This window comes from Trichosurus vulpecula, chromosome 7 (assembly GCF_011100635.1).
Source record: "Trichosurus vulpecula isolate mTriVul1 chromosome 7, mTriVul1.pri, whole genome shotgun sequence".
Lineage (NCBI taxonomy): Eukaryota > Metazoa > Chordata > Mammalia > Diprotodontia > Phalangeridae > Trichosurus > Trichosurus vulpecula.
In genome coordinates, this window is record NC_050579.1 from 265710114 (window position 1) to 265731367 (window position 21254).

Here is a 21254-nt window from a genome sequence, read left to right on the forward strand (position 1 = left end):
CACCTATTTTCCATGGTTGTTGTCAGGATCAAAGCAGATGCTATTTGTAAAGCATTTAGCACAATGCCCAGCTCACAGCAGGTACAACATAAATTCTTATTCTTTTCCCTCTTTTCCTGCTTCCCATCTCTAACTCTAACATAAGCATATGGCATAACACAGATTATCAGGGTTAAAAGAGACCACTAAGATAATCTGGGGGAAACTCCTTTATTTTATAATGAGGAAACTTAGATCCAATTAGAGGAAATGATTTACCTGAGGTCACATGGCCAGCACCAGAGCCAGAACTTGAACCCAGATCTCCTGATTTCTAGTAGTAGGAACACTTTGAGAAACTCTTACAGATTCCCCTCTGGAAATAATGGGGTACAAGAATCAGCAAATAACCAGTCATCCATTTGGAGCTGGAAGCAGCCCCTGGAAACCCTGCACAATAGAAATGGCAGGAAGTCTTTCCCATCTCATTCTCTTGCCCCCCCCCCCCCGCCCCCCAGAAGTTCTCCAAAGGAGTTATTGAAGCTCATAGGCCACAAGCTACTTGAGGGCAGAGACTGTCCTTTTTTCATCTTTGTATCCCTATTATCTTATAAGCAACTAATAAGTATTCGTTGCATTGAAATTGTGGGACAGGAGCTCAAGCTTCTCTCCCTAGCCTAGTAATCCCATTGGAAGCTGCCCCTCCCACTACCCCCTTCTCCATCCCATGTAGCTTCTGGTGGGTGAGAAGATTGGTCCTCTGGCTGAAGCTCTTCCCACACACTCCACAGGAATATGGCTTCTCACCAGTGTGGACTCGGCGGTGGGTAATGAGGTAGGAGCGGCTGCTGAAGCTCTTCTTGCAGTCACTGCAGCGATAAGGGCGTTCCCCAGTGTGCCCCCGCTGATGAATAATGAGGTGTGAGCTCTGGCTGAAGCTCTTCTCACAGTCTCGGCACTTGTAGGGCTTCTCACCTGTGTGGACTCGTTGGTGGGTAATGAGGTTGGCTCGATGGCTGAAGCACTTGACACAGTGGCTGCATTTGTAAGGCTTCTCCCCTGTGTGGATCCGTTGATGCTTGATAAGATCCGGACTGAGGCTGAAACGTTTGCCACAGTCTCGACATTGGTAGGGCCTCTCACCCGTGTGAACACGCTGGTGTGTAACCAGCGACGAGCTGCGGCTGAAGCCCCGGCCACAGTTTCCGCAGCAGTAAGGCTTCTCGCCTGTGTGGGTGCGCTGGTGTGTGATCAGGTCCGAGTTGCGGCTGAAGCACTTGGGGCAATCTGAACATCTGTAGGGCCTCTCACCAGTGTGTGTGCGCTTGTGGCGGGTAAAGTCAGAGCTGTGGCCAAAGCGCTTCCCACAAAGTGGGCAGCTGAAGGGCCTCTCACCACTGTGGGTGCGCTGGTGGCGGCTGAAGTCAGAGTTCCAGCTGAGCTGCTTGCCACACTGAGGGCACTGATAGGTTTGCTGGTAACGAGAGAAGTTGGAGACATGGATTAAATCTTTGCTGCTATGAGAGCACTTGTAAAGGTTGGGGCGGCCTGGGGGTTGCAGCGGGGTGAAGTCCACAGAACAGGGGATCAGTTCCTTGTTGTCTGATGTGCACCAGTAGATAATTTGAGTCGGGGCAGCTACAAAGGCCTTGTTCCCATCCAGCAGGGCTCTGGAAGGTTGTCCTTCAAGGGCCCCCTCTTCTTCCAGGCCCTTCCAAACCCCGGGAAGAGTCCCTGGCTTGTCCTCTGCTGGAGAAGGTGGACAATCCATCCACATTCTGGAAGGTTGTCCTTCAAGGTCCCCCTCCTCTTCCAGGCCCTTCCAAACCCCGGGAGGAGTCCCCAGTTTGTCCTCTGCTGGAGAAGATGGACTATCTGGCCAATCTCTGGAAATGTGTCCTTTGAGGGCCCCCACTTCCTCCAGGCCTTTCTGAAGCCTGGGAGGAGTCCATGGCTTGTTCCCTGCTGGGGAACATGAACAAGAGAGTTAGAATGGGGAGGACTGTTTGTGTGCTATGTCCCTAAATTATGTGATGAGGATCCAGTGAGATGGGGCTTGCAACCTGAGGCCTGCCAGAACTCTGGTCAGCAAGTCTTACAGGTAGCTACTGGCACATGTTTCAACCCCACTGAAATGTGAATTCCTTGAGGGCAGAGACCATGTTTTTGCATTTCTTAGATCCCCCAGTATTTAGCAGTATCAGAAACATACTAAGCACTTAATAAATATTGTTGACTGACTCTACTCTCAGTTAGCTTGGGTTAAGTCACCAGAATCCACAATTCTTTTAACTAGAGACAATCATCCACCTAGCACAAAGTTGTTAGAAAATTGAAAAAGGATCAGAAATTTAGAGCAGTAAGGGACCTTGGAGGTCATCAGGTCCAAATCTTCCATTTTATAGATGCAGAAACCAGAGTGGTTAAGGCACTTTCTTTTCTTTTTTCTTTTCTTTTCTTTTCCTTTCTTTTTTAAGGCACTCTATAGCTGGGAAAACACTATGGAAAAAAAAATAAGGGGAGAATTGACCTATAAGATCCTAAATGAAAGATCATTCTAAAGCCATTTCTGTTTGGTTCAGTTTGTACTCAAAGACAATTAGAGCTGAAACAGAGCTTAGAGACCACCTGACCTAACTTATCTGACAATTGGGAAAATGGCTAATAAGGAAGTGACTTGCCCAAGATAACTCCAGTAGCACAGCTACTATAGATAGATAGATAAGACAGACAGACAGACAGATAGATGGAGATATGTTATACAGAGATATATGTATAGATATAAATAAGTATATAGATATATAGATAAGTTCAGTAGCATAGCTAAGACTCTCAGAGCTGTGATCTTTCCACTAAACCCACTACCTCAAGTGCATATTACATGATAATTCTGACCGCTTGACTTCCCAGTTCTGGTTAGCTCAAACTGATCTGAGATCCTTTCAAGGTCTATAATCCTGTGGTTCTAACACTGAACGAGGGTACGTTTCCAAAGTACCAAACAGCTGATGAGAATAAAAGGAACACTGGATAGGCAGAAGGGTGCCAGGATGTCTCCCAGACTGAGAATAAACACTTGCCAAATATAAGAATGTTTAAAATTGATAATTTGACACCATTAGCTAAACTTTTCACACTATCAAGAGGTTCAAATAATGCAGAAAAACCAAACAAGGAACTTATCCCAAATGTTTCTTCTCTCTGGGGAAGATATGCCTTTCTATCTTTGTCCATGAAGTTGGGTATGTGTAACATTTTGGGAATTCACACTGAACAAATTCCTGACAAAAGTAACTAGAAAACTATCCAGTTTCCGCATCTACTTTCTCCCACCCACTTAGGGATGAATAGAACCTCCTCTGAAACAAATGAAAAGCACAAAACTAAAAAAGATGGGTTTTCTTCCTCTCTAACCTTGCTACCTTTCCTAGTTCATGCCACCCCACCCCCACCCCCCACTTCCCATGTACAGGGAGAGGAGGAAAGAGAAAAATGGAGGAGTTAAGTGTTTTGTTTCGTTTTTTATGTCCAAGACTTTTCCTGGCAGTTTTTGCTGCTACAGTGAAAAAGGGAAAAATTATGCCTATTAGAGCTACAAGGAACCTCAGTTCCACCCTCTAATTTTATGGATGAGGGAACAGAGATAAAATGTCTCAGCCAGAGTCACACAGTGGATGCGCCTACCATTCCCCAAAATTCTTAGTTTAGTATCCCTTCTCACACACCAGTCTGCCTCCCGAGCACAGGTGGTACTGAAGCCAACAAAGAACTTAATAAGAGAATAAAGAGTAATTTAAACTTGAACTTGAGACAAGATTTACCATAGAGAATCAAACAATCCCTAAGTTGCTCTAACAACCATCTTTTATAGACTCATAGAATCCCAGCCCTGGAACAAAGCTTAGAAACCATTTTCTCGATCTACTTAATTTATAAATGGAGAAACTAAAATTCCGAAAGATCAAGCAGCCAGAATCTGTTTTGTTTTTGAGAAGACTCTCCCCATCTTGCCCAGGCTGGAGGTTGAGAGGCTGCTCACAGGCTGACCATAGGACTAATTCATCCAGGGATTTGGCCCTGTCTGTTTCTAACCTGGGCTAGTTTATCCCTCCTTAGGCAACATGGTGTCCCATCCTCCACCCCATCGCAAGGACCCACCACACAAATGCAAAGTAGTGAGAACACCCAACGGGCACAGCTCCCTACAGCTCAGAACTCCCAAGAATAAGAGACATTCCAGTTCTAGTCTCCCTGGTAGATGGGATCCCAGATGTACACCATCATGCCCAGCTCAGAGACAAAATCTGAACGGGCCTCTTCAGGCATCCAATCTAGTGCTTAATATCATGTCTCCCCCACAAGGGCAGCTAGGTGGCACAGCGGATAGAGTCGATAGAGGGCTGGATCTAGAATGGGGAAGAATCAAATCTCTCCCCAGATATTAGTCATGTAACCCAGGGCAAGTCATTTAACCTCTGCTTGGCTCAGTTTCCCCATCTGTAAAATGAGGACAATACCACCTACCTGCCAGGGCGAAGGCCGGTAAAAGGAAAACGAGATAGTATTTTGTGAAGCATTTTGCAAACTTAGTTATTGTTACTACTAGGCTGGCTCTAGATGGTCAATAAGGTAGCCACCCAAAGATTTTTGAAACACCCCAAACATCTCCATCACCAGCCTGCTTTTGGGGGCCGTGTTCCTTTCAATGTGGCCAGGGAACACCATCATTAGAAATATTTTAGGTTTCATAACAAAGATGGAGGTATTCTGAAGTTGCTATTAAAATGTAACTCAATCCCTTGATGGTAGAAATTCAGACACTGCACATGAAACTCCTCTTCCTTGTGTTTATCAGGCTAGATCAATTTACTAAAGCAACTGAATCATCTATCTTAAAAGGGAAAATATAAGATATAGGAAAAGTAAGCTTCACTTGGCTGTGGGGAAAAGAGAGACCTAAAGCAGCCACAGGACCGTAGATTTAGAGCTTGAAGGATCTTAGAGTTCGTTAAAACCAACTTATGACAGCTGAGGTAGACAAACATAAAGAGAGGTGACCAGGGTCTCAGAACTAGTAACTGGTCAAGATGAGATTCGACCCAGGTTCTCTGAGCCCCCAAATGCAGCTTTGCAGTACACCGGGTAGGATGAGAAGCACTGGACACTGAGACAAGTATGGCAGACCAAGAACAAAACGGAGTCCAAGGTGTTTTTCTGGCAGGGGGTGTTGAATACTATTGCCCCCACATCATAATTGTGATCAAAGCAAAAATAGATAGGCTTTATGACTAAGGGAGAAATTTATTTTTTTTCTCACTCACATGTTCTTCTTGAACATGAACCCCCTCCCCAAATTATCTTCTTCCTTTCTGCTACCAGTCTCCTCACCTATGCAGAAGAATAGGATCCTTCTCCTTTCTGAAGATCCCAGGCCATCAGGCAGCCATGGTTCTTCACCCCGTTCTAGGCATAAGATGAGCTCTGGTTTGGAGATGGGAAATCCTGCTTCAAGAGTAAAAGAATCAGATCAGAGACCTAGCTCACCATTCAACTCTGCTTTGCCCCCACCCTGGACTCTGACCTCCAAAAGCCCAGATTCAGGCACTTTTCCAATCCTGGCTCTCCTCTCTCCATCTCAGACTCTCCACACCCTCCCCGCCCCTGCTCCCTCCACACGCCATTTACTCAGCCCCCTTTCCCCCCAAAACATTTAATGGATCCTCAGTGCTAACAACTCAAAGCTTTAGCTCATTAGAAAAAGAAGAGAACTTGAACATCATGTTGTCTAGACCCTTCATTTTGTAGGTGAGGAAACTGCGGTTCAGGTAGGAGGAAGCTCAAACTTCTGAGTCTGGCATTCAAAGCCCTCTGAAACATACCCCAACCTCACCTTTTCAGGCTTTCCTCCTTTACTTCCCTATCTGAACCTTCCAGCCTGGCCAAACTGTACCACGTGCTGTTCCTGCAGTAATACGGGCAGAATTTTGCCAATTCAGAGTCTTTGTAGACGTCATTGTCCCCACATGAAATGTCCTCCCTACGCCCTACCTGCTTACCTGAATTCTATACATCCTTCGGGGCCCAAATCAAGTCCCACCATATCCAAGGCCCTTTCTAATCATCCCAATGCATAGAAATCTCTCCTGCTGATCACACAAATGGGAAAGGGACCCATACGTACAAAAATATCGATAGCAGCTCTTTTGTGGTAGCAAAGAATTGGACATCGAGGGGATGCCCATCAATTGGGGAATGGCTGAACAAGTTGTGGTATATGAATGTAATGGAATACTATTGTGCAATAAGGAATGAGGAGCAGACGGACTTCATAACAACGTGGAAAGACCTACATGATCTGATGCTGAGTGAAAGGAGCAGAACCAGGAGAACACTATACACAACCGCAGACATATTGCTTCTGTGATGACTAACTTTGATAGACTTGGCTCTTCTCAGCAATGCAAGATTCAGAGACAGCTCCAAAGGACTCATGATGGAGAGAGCTATCTACATCCAGAGAAAAAACTATGGAGTCTGAATGCAGATTGAGGCAAACTATTTGCTCTCTCTTTTTTCCTCTTCTTTTTTGCTTTTGTTTCTTCTTTCTCATGATTCCTTCCATTGGTCATAATTCTTGTTTACAACTTGACTATTGTGTAAATAAGTTTAATGTGAAGGTATATATAGAACATATATCAGATCCCATACTGTCTTCAGGGTGGTGAGGGGAGGGGATGAAGGGGAAGAAAATTTGGAACTCAAAAACATGTGGAACTGAGCATTGTAAACTAAAAATAAAAAATCTAAAAAATCTTTAAAAAAGAAAGAAATCTCTCCTGCTAAATAGCTGTAACATTTGCTGTCTAGAAAAGGGGTTCCTCACCTTTTCTGTATCATGGCCCCTTTAGCATTCTAGTGAAACCTATAGAACCCTTCTCTGGACGATGTTGTTAAAAACAATTGATAACTGAAAGAAATTATAAATTTCTATTAGATATTAATGAAAATAATGTTGTAAATTTCTTTGCCCATCCAAATATGTGGACCCCCCAAAACTCATCCAAACCAGGTTAAGAATCCTTATTATCTAGATGAGATTAAAAACCCCTAGTCTAGACCATAAAAATAACATAGCATAAACTGTCCATTTCCCCAAGACTGAAACTCCTTTAAGGTAGGAATTACATCTTATGCTACTGCCCCCTTAGCACCTAGTATCTAGCAGAGTGCCTTGCAATTAAAAGGTGTTTAATGACTGATGATGGAAGTTGGGATTGTTTGGGAGAGAGCCCCAACCTCTGAGAAGACTGTCCTAGAAGACAACTGTCATGTTATCCTATAAACTGTTCCTTCATGTCTGAAACACAGCACTAGACTAGATGGACTATGAGCTTGACCTAGTGTGGCACTAAGTTCTTATTACTGGCACCCAAAGACATCAACCATCTCAATGTACACCATGTCCCTAAACTACAACTCTCCCATTCCTCCCACCAGCACTTAGCAATTATTATAAGATTCTGGAAAGAATATGCAAAGGAAGAAAATATAACTTTGGCTTCACTCTCTTCTCTAAACTCAATCCATGAGTGAACCAGTTCAACTCTCTACTATCCTGTCAAGTCCCTTGCTTACACATTGCCAAACCCTAGCCCTGGATTACTCTTCACCTTCCACCACTTCTGTCCTACTCATGTGCTGCTAGAGGAAGTCCACAACTTTGCTGATAGGACCACTGCCAAATTTATGTTATCTTGGCCCTCATTGCCACAAGGCAATCCTAATCCTCATTAATTTATTTTCTATCCTACTCACCACAACAGCTGTTACAATCTTTCTCTTCTCCTCTCAAGTCAAACACAAGACCCCCTCTCATCACCCTCTCATCACCTCACCTCATGCTTCACCAAAGAGGCTATGTGACCCACACTCCCTCATCTCCCCATCTCCTCATATCTCTGATATTTGACCCTCAACATCTCTTCCTTTAGCCTCTGATAAAGAGGTGGCCATTCTCCTTGCTGAGGCTAATCCCTCTACATGCTGCATTCTCTTCCATTTACTTCAATACAATATCCCCACTATTATCTCTCCCTGTCAATCCTTCTCCATCAGTCTCCTCTTCTCTCTGTCAATCCTCTCTGTCAGTACCTCCCTGTCAGTCTGTCTACTAGTTCTTTCCTTGAAAGGAAAAATGCCTAAAAATATACTATCTCCACCATCCTTTAAAAAAAATCCTCACTAAACCATACCATCCCCACTAGCTATCAGTATTGTATTTCTCCTCTTCTCAGCTAAACTCTTTGAAAAAGTCTTCTGCACTGGCTGCCCTCACTGCCTCTGCTCTAACTCTCCTTTAAACCTTCTATAATCTGGTTTCTGACATCGTTCAACTGAAACTGCTCTCTCCAAAGTCACAAATAATCTCTTAATTGCCAAATCCCATGGATTTTTATCAATTCTCATGCTTTTTTCACAGAATTTGACAAAGCTGACCATCTTCTCCTCAAACAAAATCTCTCTGAGTTTTCATAACACTGCTCTATCATGGTTTTCCTATCCAAATGCTACTCAGCCTGGATCTCCATCCATGTCATACCTATAAACTGTGAGTATACCCCAAAGCTCTCTTCTGGACTCCCTATCTTTTCTATCCTTACTCTTTCTCTCTCCCTTGGTAATCTCAACAGCTCCCACAGCTTTTATCATCATTACGATAATTGATAACATGATCCCAGCTCTATATAGTCAGCCCTAGTTTCTCTCCTGATCTCTATACCCTCATCAGCAAACTGTCTAGTCAACATTTCAAAGTGGCTGTCTTACAGGGATCTCAAATTCAACATGTCTAAAACAGGACCCTTCATTTTTCCTTCAAAACCAACCCCTCTTCCAAATTTCCTTATTTCTATCAATGGCACCCATCCTTACATTCACCCAGGTTGGAAACTTCAGTGCCATCTTCAACTCCACACTCTCACTCAGAATATATATCTAATAAGTTGTCAAATTTTGTTACTATCTGCACAATTTCTCTCACATACATGGTCTTCCCTCCTCTCACACAGCCCCCACCCTAGTTCAGGTTTTTATTACCTCTCACTCTCTATTACAATAGCCTCCTTGGTTCCCCTGCTTCAAGTCTATCCCTATTCCAATATGTCCTCCTTCATATAGTTGCCAAAGTGTTTTTCCTAAAATCAAAGTCTACATATGTACCCACAAACACACAAACTCCAGCTATTCCCTATTTCCTCTAGGATCAAACATAAATTCCTGTCTGCTGTTTAAAGTTCTTCATAGCCTGGCCCCTTCCTATCATTTTTTTGTTTTGTTTTTGGTTTGGTTTTTTTGCACATCACTCCACACTTGTTTGTCCAGCTATGTTGCTACTCCTCACACACACAGCTCCATCTCCTTTTCTTATGCATGTTCGATGGCTGTCCTTTATTCTTGGAATGTTATTCTTCTCCACTTCCACCTCGTAAAATCCTTGGCTTCCTTTAAAACTCAGCTCCATGTTACCTTCTTCAAGAAGCCCATCATGGTCTTCCCCCACCTCAGTGCCTTCCCCCAATATTACTTTGCATCTACCTTGTGTCTATATTGCATAGACCTATATGTGTGCGTGCCCCCTCACCTCATTAGAATATAAGTTCTGTGAACCTATGGATTGTTTCAATTTTTTTCCCTTTTGTCCCTAGCACTTAGGACTATGCCTGGCATGTCACAATAAAGGTTGGTTGATTGAATGTCCCTGGATGACTAGGGGCTAGTGGGGATGGGTCTTAGAAACACAGACTCTTGGATCTAAAAAGGTCATCTAGCCAAACCCATACATGAACCATTCATAGTGCCTACTATATCCTCAAAATCTATCATCTACTTAAACAGTTTTGTTGACAAAAATTCAGAGCTTCTAGAGATAGTTCAATCAAGTCAACTTAGTGTTAGGGAACTCTTCCTTACCCTGCCTCCATGAAAGCTCCTTCCTGTAAGCTTCGTTCTGCTTTCCAGGAACAAGAACATGTCTAACCCCTCTTCCCCATGACAACATCCCAAATACTTGAAGACAGCTATTCAGTATCCCTTAAGTCTTCTCATCCTCAGTTCCTTTTACCTAATCTCACATAGATTTATTTGGAATCCCCTCAGTTCTATGGTGGCCCTTATCTGAAGCAATTTTAGCTTCTCAATTTTTTTCTAAAATATGGTCCTTAAGAACTGTACACAATATTCCATAAATTGACTAACCAGGACTATTATCATTCCACAGTGAATAGTCAGTCTTCCTGGAGTCAGAAAGAGCCGAGTTCAAATCCAGCCACTGACACTTGCTAGTTATACAACTGGAAGTAAAGCAGATGCAATCACACTTGCCTCCCAAGGTTCTTATGAAGATAAATGAGGTAATATTTGTGAAGTGCTTTGAAACCTTAAAGCATTAAATAAATGGTGGTTATTGTTTTTGTTGTTACTAATTAATGCAGACTAATCCTGGTGAGTCAACCACCAAGAACTTTAATACTACCCTACTTGCCAAATGCTATGGTAAGCACTGAGGATACAAGGAAGGGCATATAGGTTCTTTTCTTTTTTTTCCCTAATCATCTTTGGAAATAGGCTTACTAGTGGAATTGCTGGGTTAAACAGTACAGACAGTTTAATAACTCTTTGGTCATAATTCTAAACTGTTCTTCAAAATGGTTGGATCAGTTCACAATTCCACCAACAGTGAATTAGTGTCCCAATATTTCCACATCCCCTACAACATTTGTCACTGTCCCCTCCAATCATTTTAGCCAATCTGATAGGTGTAAAATGATATCTCAAGGTTGTTTTAATTTGTATTTCTCCAATCAATAATTATTTAGAGCATATTTTCATATGACTATAAATTATTTTGATTTATTCATTGGAAAACTGCCTGTTCATATCCTTTGACTATCAATTGGTGAATGACTCGCATGCTTACAGATTTGACAACGTTCTTTATATATTTGAGATAGGAGACTTTTATCTGAGAAACTGTCTATAAAAAATTTTTTCTAGTTGTGGTGGCAAAGAACTGGAAATTGCAGGGATGCCCGTCAACCGGTCAATGCCTAAACAAGTTGTGGTATAGGATCATGCTGGAATACTACTGTGCTATGAGAAGTTATGAACTCATTGACTGTAGAAAAACATGGATAGACTTGCATGAAATAATGAAGTTAAATGAGCAGAACCAAGAGAACACTGTATACAGTAACAGCAATATTGTTTTAAAAACAACTTTAAGAGACTAAGTCATTTTGACTATTACAAATACCCAAATCAACTACAAAGGGCCTCTGAAGAGAGACACTATCTGCACCCAGATAAAGACCATCTTTTGGACAGGGAGGAGGGGGAAGGAAGGGAAGGGAAAAAAGAAAGTTACATAACTTTATTATATATTTAAAAGGAATAGTACGGTGTACATAATAGATTTGCAGTTTCATGTGCAATCATCTTTTTTTATTCTACTATGTTATGGAAATGCTTATGTTACTTCATAAATTAAAAATAAAATAAAGTCTCTCTCTCTCTCTCTCTCTCTCACACACACACACACACACACACACACACACACACACACACGAATACACATACACAAAACAAAGAAGGGCAAAAATTGTCCCTGCTTTCAATTAACTCACATTCTAGTTGGAGAAATGATCATGAAGATAACTAGGTACATACAGAATAATACAGAGTGGATAGGAGGTAATCAGAGTGGAAGGCACTAGAAACTGAGGAAACAGGGAAAAGTTTTGTGTAGATAGTGGAACCTGAATTGTATCTTGAAGGATGTCAGGGAAACCAATAGGTGGAAATGAAGAGAGAAGCATTTCAGGCATGAAGAAGAGCAAGGGCAGGGAGGAGGGTCATGTTTAAGGATGAAAGAGTAAACCAGTGTAACTGGGTTACAGAGTTTGTGGAGAAGAGTAAAGTATAAGAAGAAAGGAAAGGTAGGAAAGGAACAGGTTTAAAGAGCATTAAATGAGAAATGCAGGACTTTATATTTGATCCAGAAGGTCAATAGAGAGCCACTGCAGTTTATTGATGAAGAGGTAGAAGAGGGATGACATGGAGAGATCTCTGTTTCAAGAAAAATCACTTTGGCAGTTGAGTGAAAGATGAATCGAAGCTGGGAAGAGACTTGAACAGAGAGACAAATTAGCAAAATTTTATTGATGGTGAAGATGGCCTTTGTAAGGGCCAAGCTACTTATCTTGGTCTCCTTAAATGAGATTATAAAGAGAAAAGAGAAGGAAAGAGTAACCATGGTATGGTAGAAAGAGTCCTGAGCCTCAAGCCAGAAGACATAGATTCTAGTTCAATCTCCGCCACTTACTGGTTGTGCAACCATGGGTAAATCACTTAACCTCTCTGAGCCACATTTTCCTCTTCTATAAAATTGAATAATATTTGCATGACCTCATGGTGTTATAAGAAGAAGGAATCGATAAGTGTGAGTTATTGTTAAATGGTTGAGGGAAGAGAATGGAGAAAGAAATGGAAGAGGGTGGAGAGGAGCAATAAGAGATGTCAAGATATTAGAAGACACCCTGTTTTCCAGAGCTAAGGCCCAGCAAGCAAGTTGTGCCCTGAGCTTGGCATAACAACATCCTTTGTGCTCACCCTCTGGATAGTCTCAGCTGCAGCAAAATCCCAGAATTGTTTCTGGTCTCGAAGCCCTGCTACGAATCAAACTTGTCACATTGCTGCTGTTACCCCTCATCATCAGGGCTACAACTCACTGCTTATAAATATTGAGATATCCCCACACTAAAGTGCCCCCCCCCAGGGGCAGGGCTCCAGCACACGTATCCTTGCTTGCAAGCCATTTCTTTCACTTTGAAATTAAACTTCTATTTGATGCCTGACTCTCCTGACTCTGGCCTGCTTTGTTTGGCTCTAGCCACCCACAGGTTAAGAGGCTGGTTCCATCCAACAGGCATGGATTGGGTGTCGGAAGTGGGATTGAACATGAAACTGGGTCATTGGACACTTCAGTACCAGTGGGAATGGATGAGGTGCCACCAGAGATTTATTTCTCATGAGTCCAACACACCCCTCCCCACCTTGTCTGGGGAGTCCTCTACCCTTGTCCCTGCTCTAATTCTACAAGTTCCAGCCTTGGTTGAGCTCAACATTCTTTCTGAGGAAAACTCCAGGGCTCCTCCCTTGACCCAGTTCATCTGGATTACTTTGGTAAGGATAGCCTTTCTTAACTGCACATTTCTGTTAATTGGCCTCTTTACATGCCTCTGTAAAAGTGTAACTGTGTGCCTAAAGTTAAAAACTGCACACCTCAGTAACCCACGTACCCCTGTATGAACTCTGACTGCATGCTTTTTTAGAATTCTTTGTGTCTATGTGTGTCTTGTTGTTTTGGCTGTGTTTGTGTCTTCGTAAGATGGAAAATTTCTGGGTTGTGTTTGTGTTGTGAGCTAGATTCTGTTACCTTGAAAGATTTAAAATGCAGCCAGCCAGAAAACTTCTAAGGGCAGTAGCCAGAGAGTTTGGAACACTGGGAAACATTAATAAACTTTCATAGTTGAAGCAATTGTTCCAGTAAGCAGGACTAACTCCCACTTTAGGCTTTCTGAGGGAGATTAGGTTATAAAAGAAAAAACCTGTAAGACTTTTTTTCCTATCATTTTGACTTTGGCTATGTTGGATCAACAAAAGTCAGATAATCAAAGTTGTAGACCTGCTAAAAAAAATCTTGATAGATTAAGGAGTTTGGAAATTAATCATTTTAAGATTGCAGGAGAGAACTCCTGAGATTTTGGGGTAATTCCAGGAATTCACTCCCTTCTGCAATATTTTAGTAAGTTTTGGGTTACCACTCTGTAGAATTTGTTTTAAGGAAAAATAAAGATTAAATTTTATAAAAGTTTTGAAAGTAAATGGCAAGATTAATAACCTCATTGTTCTAGGGCAATGAAGGAAGGCAGCTAGTTTAGAAGTAGTCTCACAGGGAAAAAAAAATAAGCAAGCACTTTGCACCTTATAACAACATCTTATTAATCCTTCCTTGACATTTCTGACTGTGAAAATAGAAAAGATTATTTAAACCAGGTATCTCCTGTAACACTCCCAGTTCAAGAGACCCTCTTCCTGTTAACCCCCTCATCCCAGATCAGATTCCCAAATACAGGTATTGAAAAAATGCTGGAAAAATGGAGGAAAACTTGAATTATGTTCTGCCCCTCCAGCTGCACTATTCATTGCCCAGGGCCCATTAGGTAGAGTGGTAGGGGGGAGGGGCAGCAGCTACAGCAGGGCCCCCCAATGGCCTTGTTCTCCTGGATATCCTGCAGTCAGACCCTCTAGGCAAGCCTGGGTCAGATACAGAACATCCTGCCCATCCTGCCCCAGTAGCTGCAAATGGCCTCAGCAGCACCTGGCCCCAAAGCTGCAGCTGTCTGGGGGTCAGGCCCCATGGCCAGAATCCACTTTGCCCTGCCACCAGGAACTATCACCAATGGGATGGTCTTGGTACCAGCCACACCAGCCCCTGAGATTCCCATTCTGCAACAAGTGCCCTCTGTCACATACCCCAAAGCCCGGTCAGTGTCTCTAGTGTAGGCTCATCCCTCAGCAGGCCCTACCCAGCTTCTATCTGGGAAAGTCCTGATGCCCCCTGGCAGCATTTAGCATGGCAGTACAAGATAGGGGGCCAGCCAGCCTCTGCTCTTGGTGAGCCCACCCTTCTTTTTTTTGGATGCAGGAAATTATTAGCTGTGTAATCTAAGGCAAGTTATCTTATCTCTTTTTGCTCTATTTTCATGATCTGTAAGGAGAAAAATGATAATGGTTTTCCATGTCCCAAGACTGTTGTGAGATCAAAATGATATAATGATCACAGAGAGTTAACACAGTGACTGGCATACACTAAGCATATGAATGAATGTAGCTGTTCCATACCTGATAACTCTAAAGTGATTTTAAAATGCCAAAGGCAATAAGATTAATGATTTTTATATGTGATAATTTGGAAATGCAATTGATGTTATCTGAAGTTTATTGTTTGTTATTATTTCATTTCTAAATTATCTCATATTGTAAAATTTGACATACCATTATAACAGAAACACTGTTAGAACTTTTTAAACAACTTTTTAATCTGGATGCTGTCACATATGAATTGGGCTTTTAAAAGGATTTGATAAAAAATGGATGTTTGAAAACTATTCAATATTTAATGAGGTATATTTTGTTATAAAGCAGATAATTATATATAATAGCAAATTTTCATTGAAATTTTTGGTTATTATGAAAGTGTATAGGCTGGTTTAAAGATATAGCTTCAACATATTAATGAGTCAACTATAAGGTGTGTGTGTGAAGCCCCAGAATATGGGTAGTTTTAATTTAAAAGTAAAGGATAAATGAAATGCTAACTGTTAGGGGAACATCAGGGAAGACATTCAAGCCCTAAGTTGTGTTTCTTGTCATTTTGCTACATGAGGAAAAAATTCTTGGGGCTGCAGTTCACTATTGTTTTGATTATATAGAAAGTTGTCTGAATTGTCATGAAGCCAATAGTAAAGAGTGGCATGTATTGCACTCTAGGAACTGCTTGAGGTGAATGTCTGTGCCTGGGAAAAGTTTGGGGGATGACCTGGGCACAGCCTAGGTAGGATCCTTCTGACTCTGTTTCCCTATTGTGCTATTTCTTTTCTGAAAAGGAAAATTTCCCACATGGTTAATTCTGAGCCTTGCTTTTAACACACTGTGACTACATGACTGGCTGTCAGATATGACTCACGCCTGGAATCAAGCAGAGCTAAAGGAGTTTTTCCCTCTGTTACGATGAATGACGTTGTAATTATGTCCCTCTTTTCCCTTTTATAGCAAATTTCTATAATCAAGAAGTTTTGTAAGTACAATACTAAATCTATTAAATAATAGATTGATTCTGAAACATCTCTTAGTTACTATAACTGGATGCAAGTATGAACATCTTACAATTTTAACCTGTATTTGTGATCAAATTATAATATAGGAATGATATCCTCCTAAGGGAGAAATGATTAGACAAAGTAATGAGACAAAGACGTAATATGAAAGTTTTCTAATTAAATGGATTAGTAAATTTTGAGAAAAGCAACAGGATTAGACTGTTTCCTGTAAGGAATATATACATGTTTATGATTGGCTTCCAAATTTACCTATCATGAGTTATCTATCATAAGTTCTCAAAACTGAATTAAGAATTTTACATATAAAATTGTATAATGGTAAAAAGTGAAATTATTTTCCCATTTTTATAGTATCTGTCTGATAATTTTAAAAGGCAGAAGAACAGGCCATAAATGAGCTTCCTAAGAAAAAAGTACCAGGACCAGATAGATTTACAAGTTAATTCTATCAAACATTTAAAGACCGACTAATTCTAATATTAAATAAATTATTTGAAATAATAGGCAAAGAAAGGATCCTACCAAACTCCTTTACTGATACATAAAACCAGGAAGAACAAATGAATACAGATGCAAAAATGCTAAATAAATTAACTAGCTAAAAGATTATAACAACATATTACAAAGATTATACATTATGGCCAACTGGGGTTTATACCAGGAATGCAGGGATGGTTTAACATAAAGAAAACTATTAACATAACTGATTAGATTAATAATAAAAGAAAAACAAAGGCCAGGGTAGTTAAATTTCTTCACTGGGATGGTTGCAAAGGCTGCAACAGAGTCAGGATTTGAACACAGGTCCTCTGACTCCAAATTAAACATTTTTTTCCACTATGCCAATCCCTTCCCTTATACCAACTGGTCAGGGGAATTGCCTGTACAATTTTATTTTTGTCTTTATATACCCAGTGCAAAGCACAGTGCCTGGCACATAACAGGGGCTAAATAAATGCTTGTAGAATTGAATTGGTCCTTTGAGATTTTGATTTTATCTCCCCACTTAACCCCTACTGGTGAAGTGAGGGAACTGAATGGGGGATCTCTGATCTCCCTTCCTGCTGTAAACCCTATGATCAGAATTTGCTTCTAGGTTAACAGATTTGCTGACTCAGAGACAGCATTTGGGATAGCCAAATCTTCTAAGGAAAGAGATGAAGGGGAAGGGAAGAGGGAGGAGGAAAGAAAGGGGAAGGAGGAAATGGGAAAGGGGAATGGAGAAGGAGGGAAAGGGAAAAGGGAGAGGAGGAAGGGGAGGCCATGGGTCAGGAGGATCAAGAAGGTCACTATTACTGAAGTGCCAGTCCTTCAGAGTCATCCAGCTAAGGCTATCTGGATATCAGACAAATTATAAAGCTTAGCTGCTCAAACAAGGGTTCTAAATTCCTTGGGAAAGAGGCATGAGACCAATATTGACTTCAATGGGCTTAAGTACATCCATGTAAACAATAAAAATTTTTAAAAGTCCTCTGCACAGTATATTACCTACATTTATTCACTCCAGCCAAACCCAGTCCAGTTATGAATTCACCTGGGAGGAAAATGTCAGGGAGCAAGGTGCCTATAGGAAGTTAATGAAAGAGGATTAGGATTTCTAGGACATGGCAGGAGAAATGAGACCTCACCCACAGATGCTAGGTTCCTGTAGTTTTCCCACATAACATCCTTGTAGAGTGCTCTCTGAGCACAGTCCAGGTGCCTCCATTCCTCCTGGGAGAAAATGACTGCCACATCATCAAAGGTGAGCAGCCCCTGAAACAGCCAAGAGAGAAAAAGATAGGAATGGGGAGGCAAAGAGGAGAATTCACACAAGGGGTATGACCATGAGAGACAGACCAAAAAGAGGGGAGGGACAGAAATAGAATGAGATGGGGAAGAAAGAGCATAAAGATAGACACAAAGATGAAGACGAGCTGTGTATTTAACTTATTTGCCTTTATTCGCCACAGGGAGCAGTACTTTGCACACAAGGTGTATTTAATGAATGAATGTATGAATCCTCACTGGATACTTAAGAAATCTTCCCTTCACTTAATCCTGAGATTCTGGACCATGTGGGTCTGGGCTTGAAAAGGGTGAAAGAGAGTGAGCAGAGGAAGAGGAAAGAAAATTCCTCCTCAAACACACACATAATCACCTCCCACCACCACCACCCACCCACCCCACCCTACCCCACCTCCAACACACCCAGGATGGAACTGAGGAGTATAGGGGGCGGGGGCAAAGGAAAGTAAGAGGGAGGAGTGAAGGGTCCACATCTCACCTGAGCCCCATTTGGAGGGGATCTGGATACCATGGCTGTTTGAAGGGAATGGAGCTGAGATGAAGGTCAAGCTGGGGGGAGGAGACTGAGCCATCAGAGAGGACTCCCCACCCTACTCCACACCCCCAGGAGCCCAAGAAAACCCCTCCCACTTACATACTTTCCCAAATCCCCACCCATCTCCCGTCCAAAGTGTCATCAGCCCATACTCCTCCTTCATTCCCTGCTGTTCTCCCCCCAGGCTCCAGCATCCTCTCTGAAGCACCCGCTTTTCAGCATTCCTCCCCATCTCACTCCCAGAGGAGGAAATCTTTGAAAATGCCCCCGGGCCCTTCTCCTTTGAACCCCGCCCCCAGTTCAGCCTACAAGGAAATGGAAATCAGTGGGATGAGTGTGGGCCAGACAAGGGGAGAAATGTTTGAGTGAAACTGGAGTACGTGGTGGGGGGAGGAAGCTGATGGCTGGAGAAGCACAATAGAGAAAAGCAGCCAGGTCTGAGGGAAGTGAGCTGTCCGTCAGCCCAGAGCTGGTCCAGGCATAGCGGAGCTGTCAGCCCTTCCTTCATTCCTCACCGCCTCCCCTCCCTTCCCTACCCTCTTGTTCCCAGTTCCTCCCCGTGCCCTTCCTCATCAGCTGGACTCCCTCTCCTCTCACCTTTTCTGGACAGGGCTTGTCCTCTGGCTGCCCGCAGGCAGGCAGGGAGGCAAGAAGCCAAAAGGAGGTGGGCACAGCGGGGCCAGAGGCCTTGCCTGCCAAGCCCAAGCTGAGGGTCTGAAAGGAACCAGGGAGGGGGGCACAGGAAAGAAGGCAGCTAAGACACAAAGACACCAGCCGGGCCCAGGAACCAGGAGGGCAGGGACTAGTGTACGGGTCTCCAGGGTCTGCGAGCTGCGATGGCCTCTCTAGGGCGCCCGGATGGATCTCGCTGCCCTTAACTCCTCCGCGTCAGGCCAGCAGGAAGCGGGGAGGAGCCGGGCTTGGCGAGGAGGGGGGTTCCGAGGTAGAGGGGAGGAGACGGGGGCGGGGAAGGGGAGGAGCCAGGGCGTTGGTGGAGTTAGGAGAGATCGGGAAGGGAACCTGGGAGAGAATTTGGGGAGGTGCGTCCTGAAAGAGGAGGAGGGGTTGGAGAAGAAGGTGGGAGGGACTGACCTGGCCTCCACGTGCTTTGGGAACAACCTGGAGGGACGAGGTTGGTTGTCCTCCTTCCTTCTCCAGGACGACCAAAATGACATCACTATGTTCGAGTCAAGTTACAGTGTGTCTGTCTGTGGCTGATCAGACCAATATGAGCTCCGAATGCTCCACCACAGGTCGGCCACAAAGAGTCCATGTGAACATTTGGGGTGGATTCTCTCAATTTCCATATGTCTTGTTTTTGTCGAACTACTTCAATTCTGCTTTGCTCATAGAGCAGGCACTCTAAGCTGGGCAGTCCTGGGCCAGTGTCTCCCATATCACATAATGGATACCAAAGCTCCTAAGAAAGACCTTGAGAGTGTCCTTATGTTGATTCTTCTGACCTCCATGTGAGCGCTTGCCTTTTGTGAGTTCTCCATAAAATTGTCTTTTAAACAACAGCACATGTGGCATTTGAACCAGGTGGCCAGCCCAGTTTAATCAATAATTTAATGATTATCCTACCCCCAACAACCTGATGAGGCTAATGAATATCTGTCTGCCGGTATAAAGGGCTCAACCCCATGGAATAAGTGCATGCCTACTGGTATCTGAAAGGACACAGGAAACTCATAGTGATTAACAAATTACAACTAAGGGGGATTTATTCTTATTGGAGGAACCATCCCTACACATGGGGCCACCTCAGACGCAGGCACCCCTCTTCATCTTCTCCCTTTCTTCTTTCTCCTTCCAGAGTGCAGCAAGGCAAAGTATTCTCCCTTCTTCCTCTAACCACATGACAACTCATGGGAGAAGCACATGGCAAAGAGAATTATAATTGCTTGTGGCCTTAGAGGGTATTTCACAATGTTCCTAAACCATATACCCAGAAGGGAGAGTTCTAATTCATTAGGCAGTGTAGCCCCAGAATCTTTTAGGCAGAAAAGGGAAATCCTGGTCAGCACTAAAATTTCAGATTTGCCTTGTGGGTAACCCTAAATTTAAGAGTTCTCAAGAGTTTGGGAATCAAGACTTCTAAAAAGAAAAATAAATGCCATGGTGCAGCTTGTTCCTTGGAGAAAGAAGAGGATGACCCACCTAGTTCCTATGCAATGTCCTGCTTGGTAAGGAAAACCAGTGAATCACTCAGGTAGTGCAGGTCCTGTAGAAAGGGGATTTCTTGTTCAACAACCTCCACCATAAGTTCACCTTCAGTGGAGAAAGTAAATCACATCATGTTTCAACAAATCTTGGAGCATAAGATTTGGTAGGAAAGAGGGGCTCACCAGAATGTTGAAGACGTTCTTTCTGGGAGGAGTTGGTGGACTATTTTAATGCTTTAAGTGTTTTCTGTATCTATTTTTGGTACCCATCAGTCCCTGAATGAATGAAAAAAAAACTTTTTTTTTTATATTCTTACTATGTGCCAAGCACTTTGCTAAGATCTGAGGGCACAAATACGGAAAATGAGGCACTCCCTGCTCTCAAGGCAGGAAAGGGAACAAACATTTATTAAGGACCTGCTGTATTGTGCTAAAGAAATTGTGCTAAAATATTTTACAAACATAATCTCATTTGATCCTCACAACAACCCTGTGAGGTATATGGTATTATTATCCTCAATTTACAGTTGAGTAAACTGAGGCAAATATAAGTTATAAATACTAGTTAAGTATCTAAGGCCATATTTGAACTCAGGTTTTCCTGCCAAAATGCCCAGCTTTCTATCAGTTGTTAGAGAGAGATAATACATACCTGAGAGTGGTGGCCAAAGACCTAGGAAGTTGTAGGCATGATAATTAGAACAGTGTAATCCATTGGTAGTAATGATGATAATCATTCACATTTATAGAATGCCTTACAGTTTACTATTTACACACATTCATTTTTTTAAAGTTAAACAAATGATTTCAATGTATACATTACATTTT

The 21254-nt window shown here is 42.6% G+C and overlaps 1 protein-coding gene across 1 annotated transcript; it reads right to left on the reverse strand.

The window, feature by feature from the left end:
* Positions 1 to 622: 622 nt before the first annotated feature.
* LOC118858171 (zinc finger protein 774-like) lies at positions 623 to 19135 on the reverse strand. Its single transcript, XM_036768638.1, has 5 exons — positions 18859 to 19135; positions 18205 to 18275; positions 17567 to 17693; positions 5368 to 5481; positions 623 to 1944 (listed from the first exon to the last, which is right to left on the reverse strand). The coding sequence occupies exons 2-5, from the start codon at positions 18235 to 18237 to the stop codon at positions 638 to 640; spliced, it is 1581 nt and encodes a 526-aa protein (XP_036624533.1). The 5' UTR covers positions 18238 to 18275; positions 18859 to 19135; the 3' UTR covers positions 623 to 637.
* Between the last annotated feature and the right edge of the window lie 2119 nt (positions 19136 to 21254).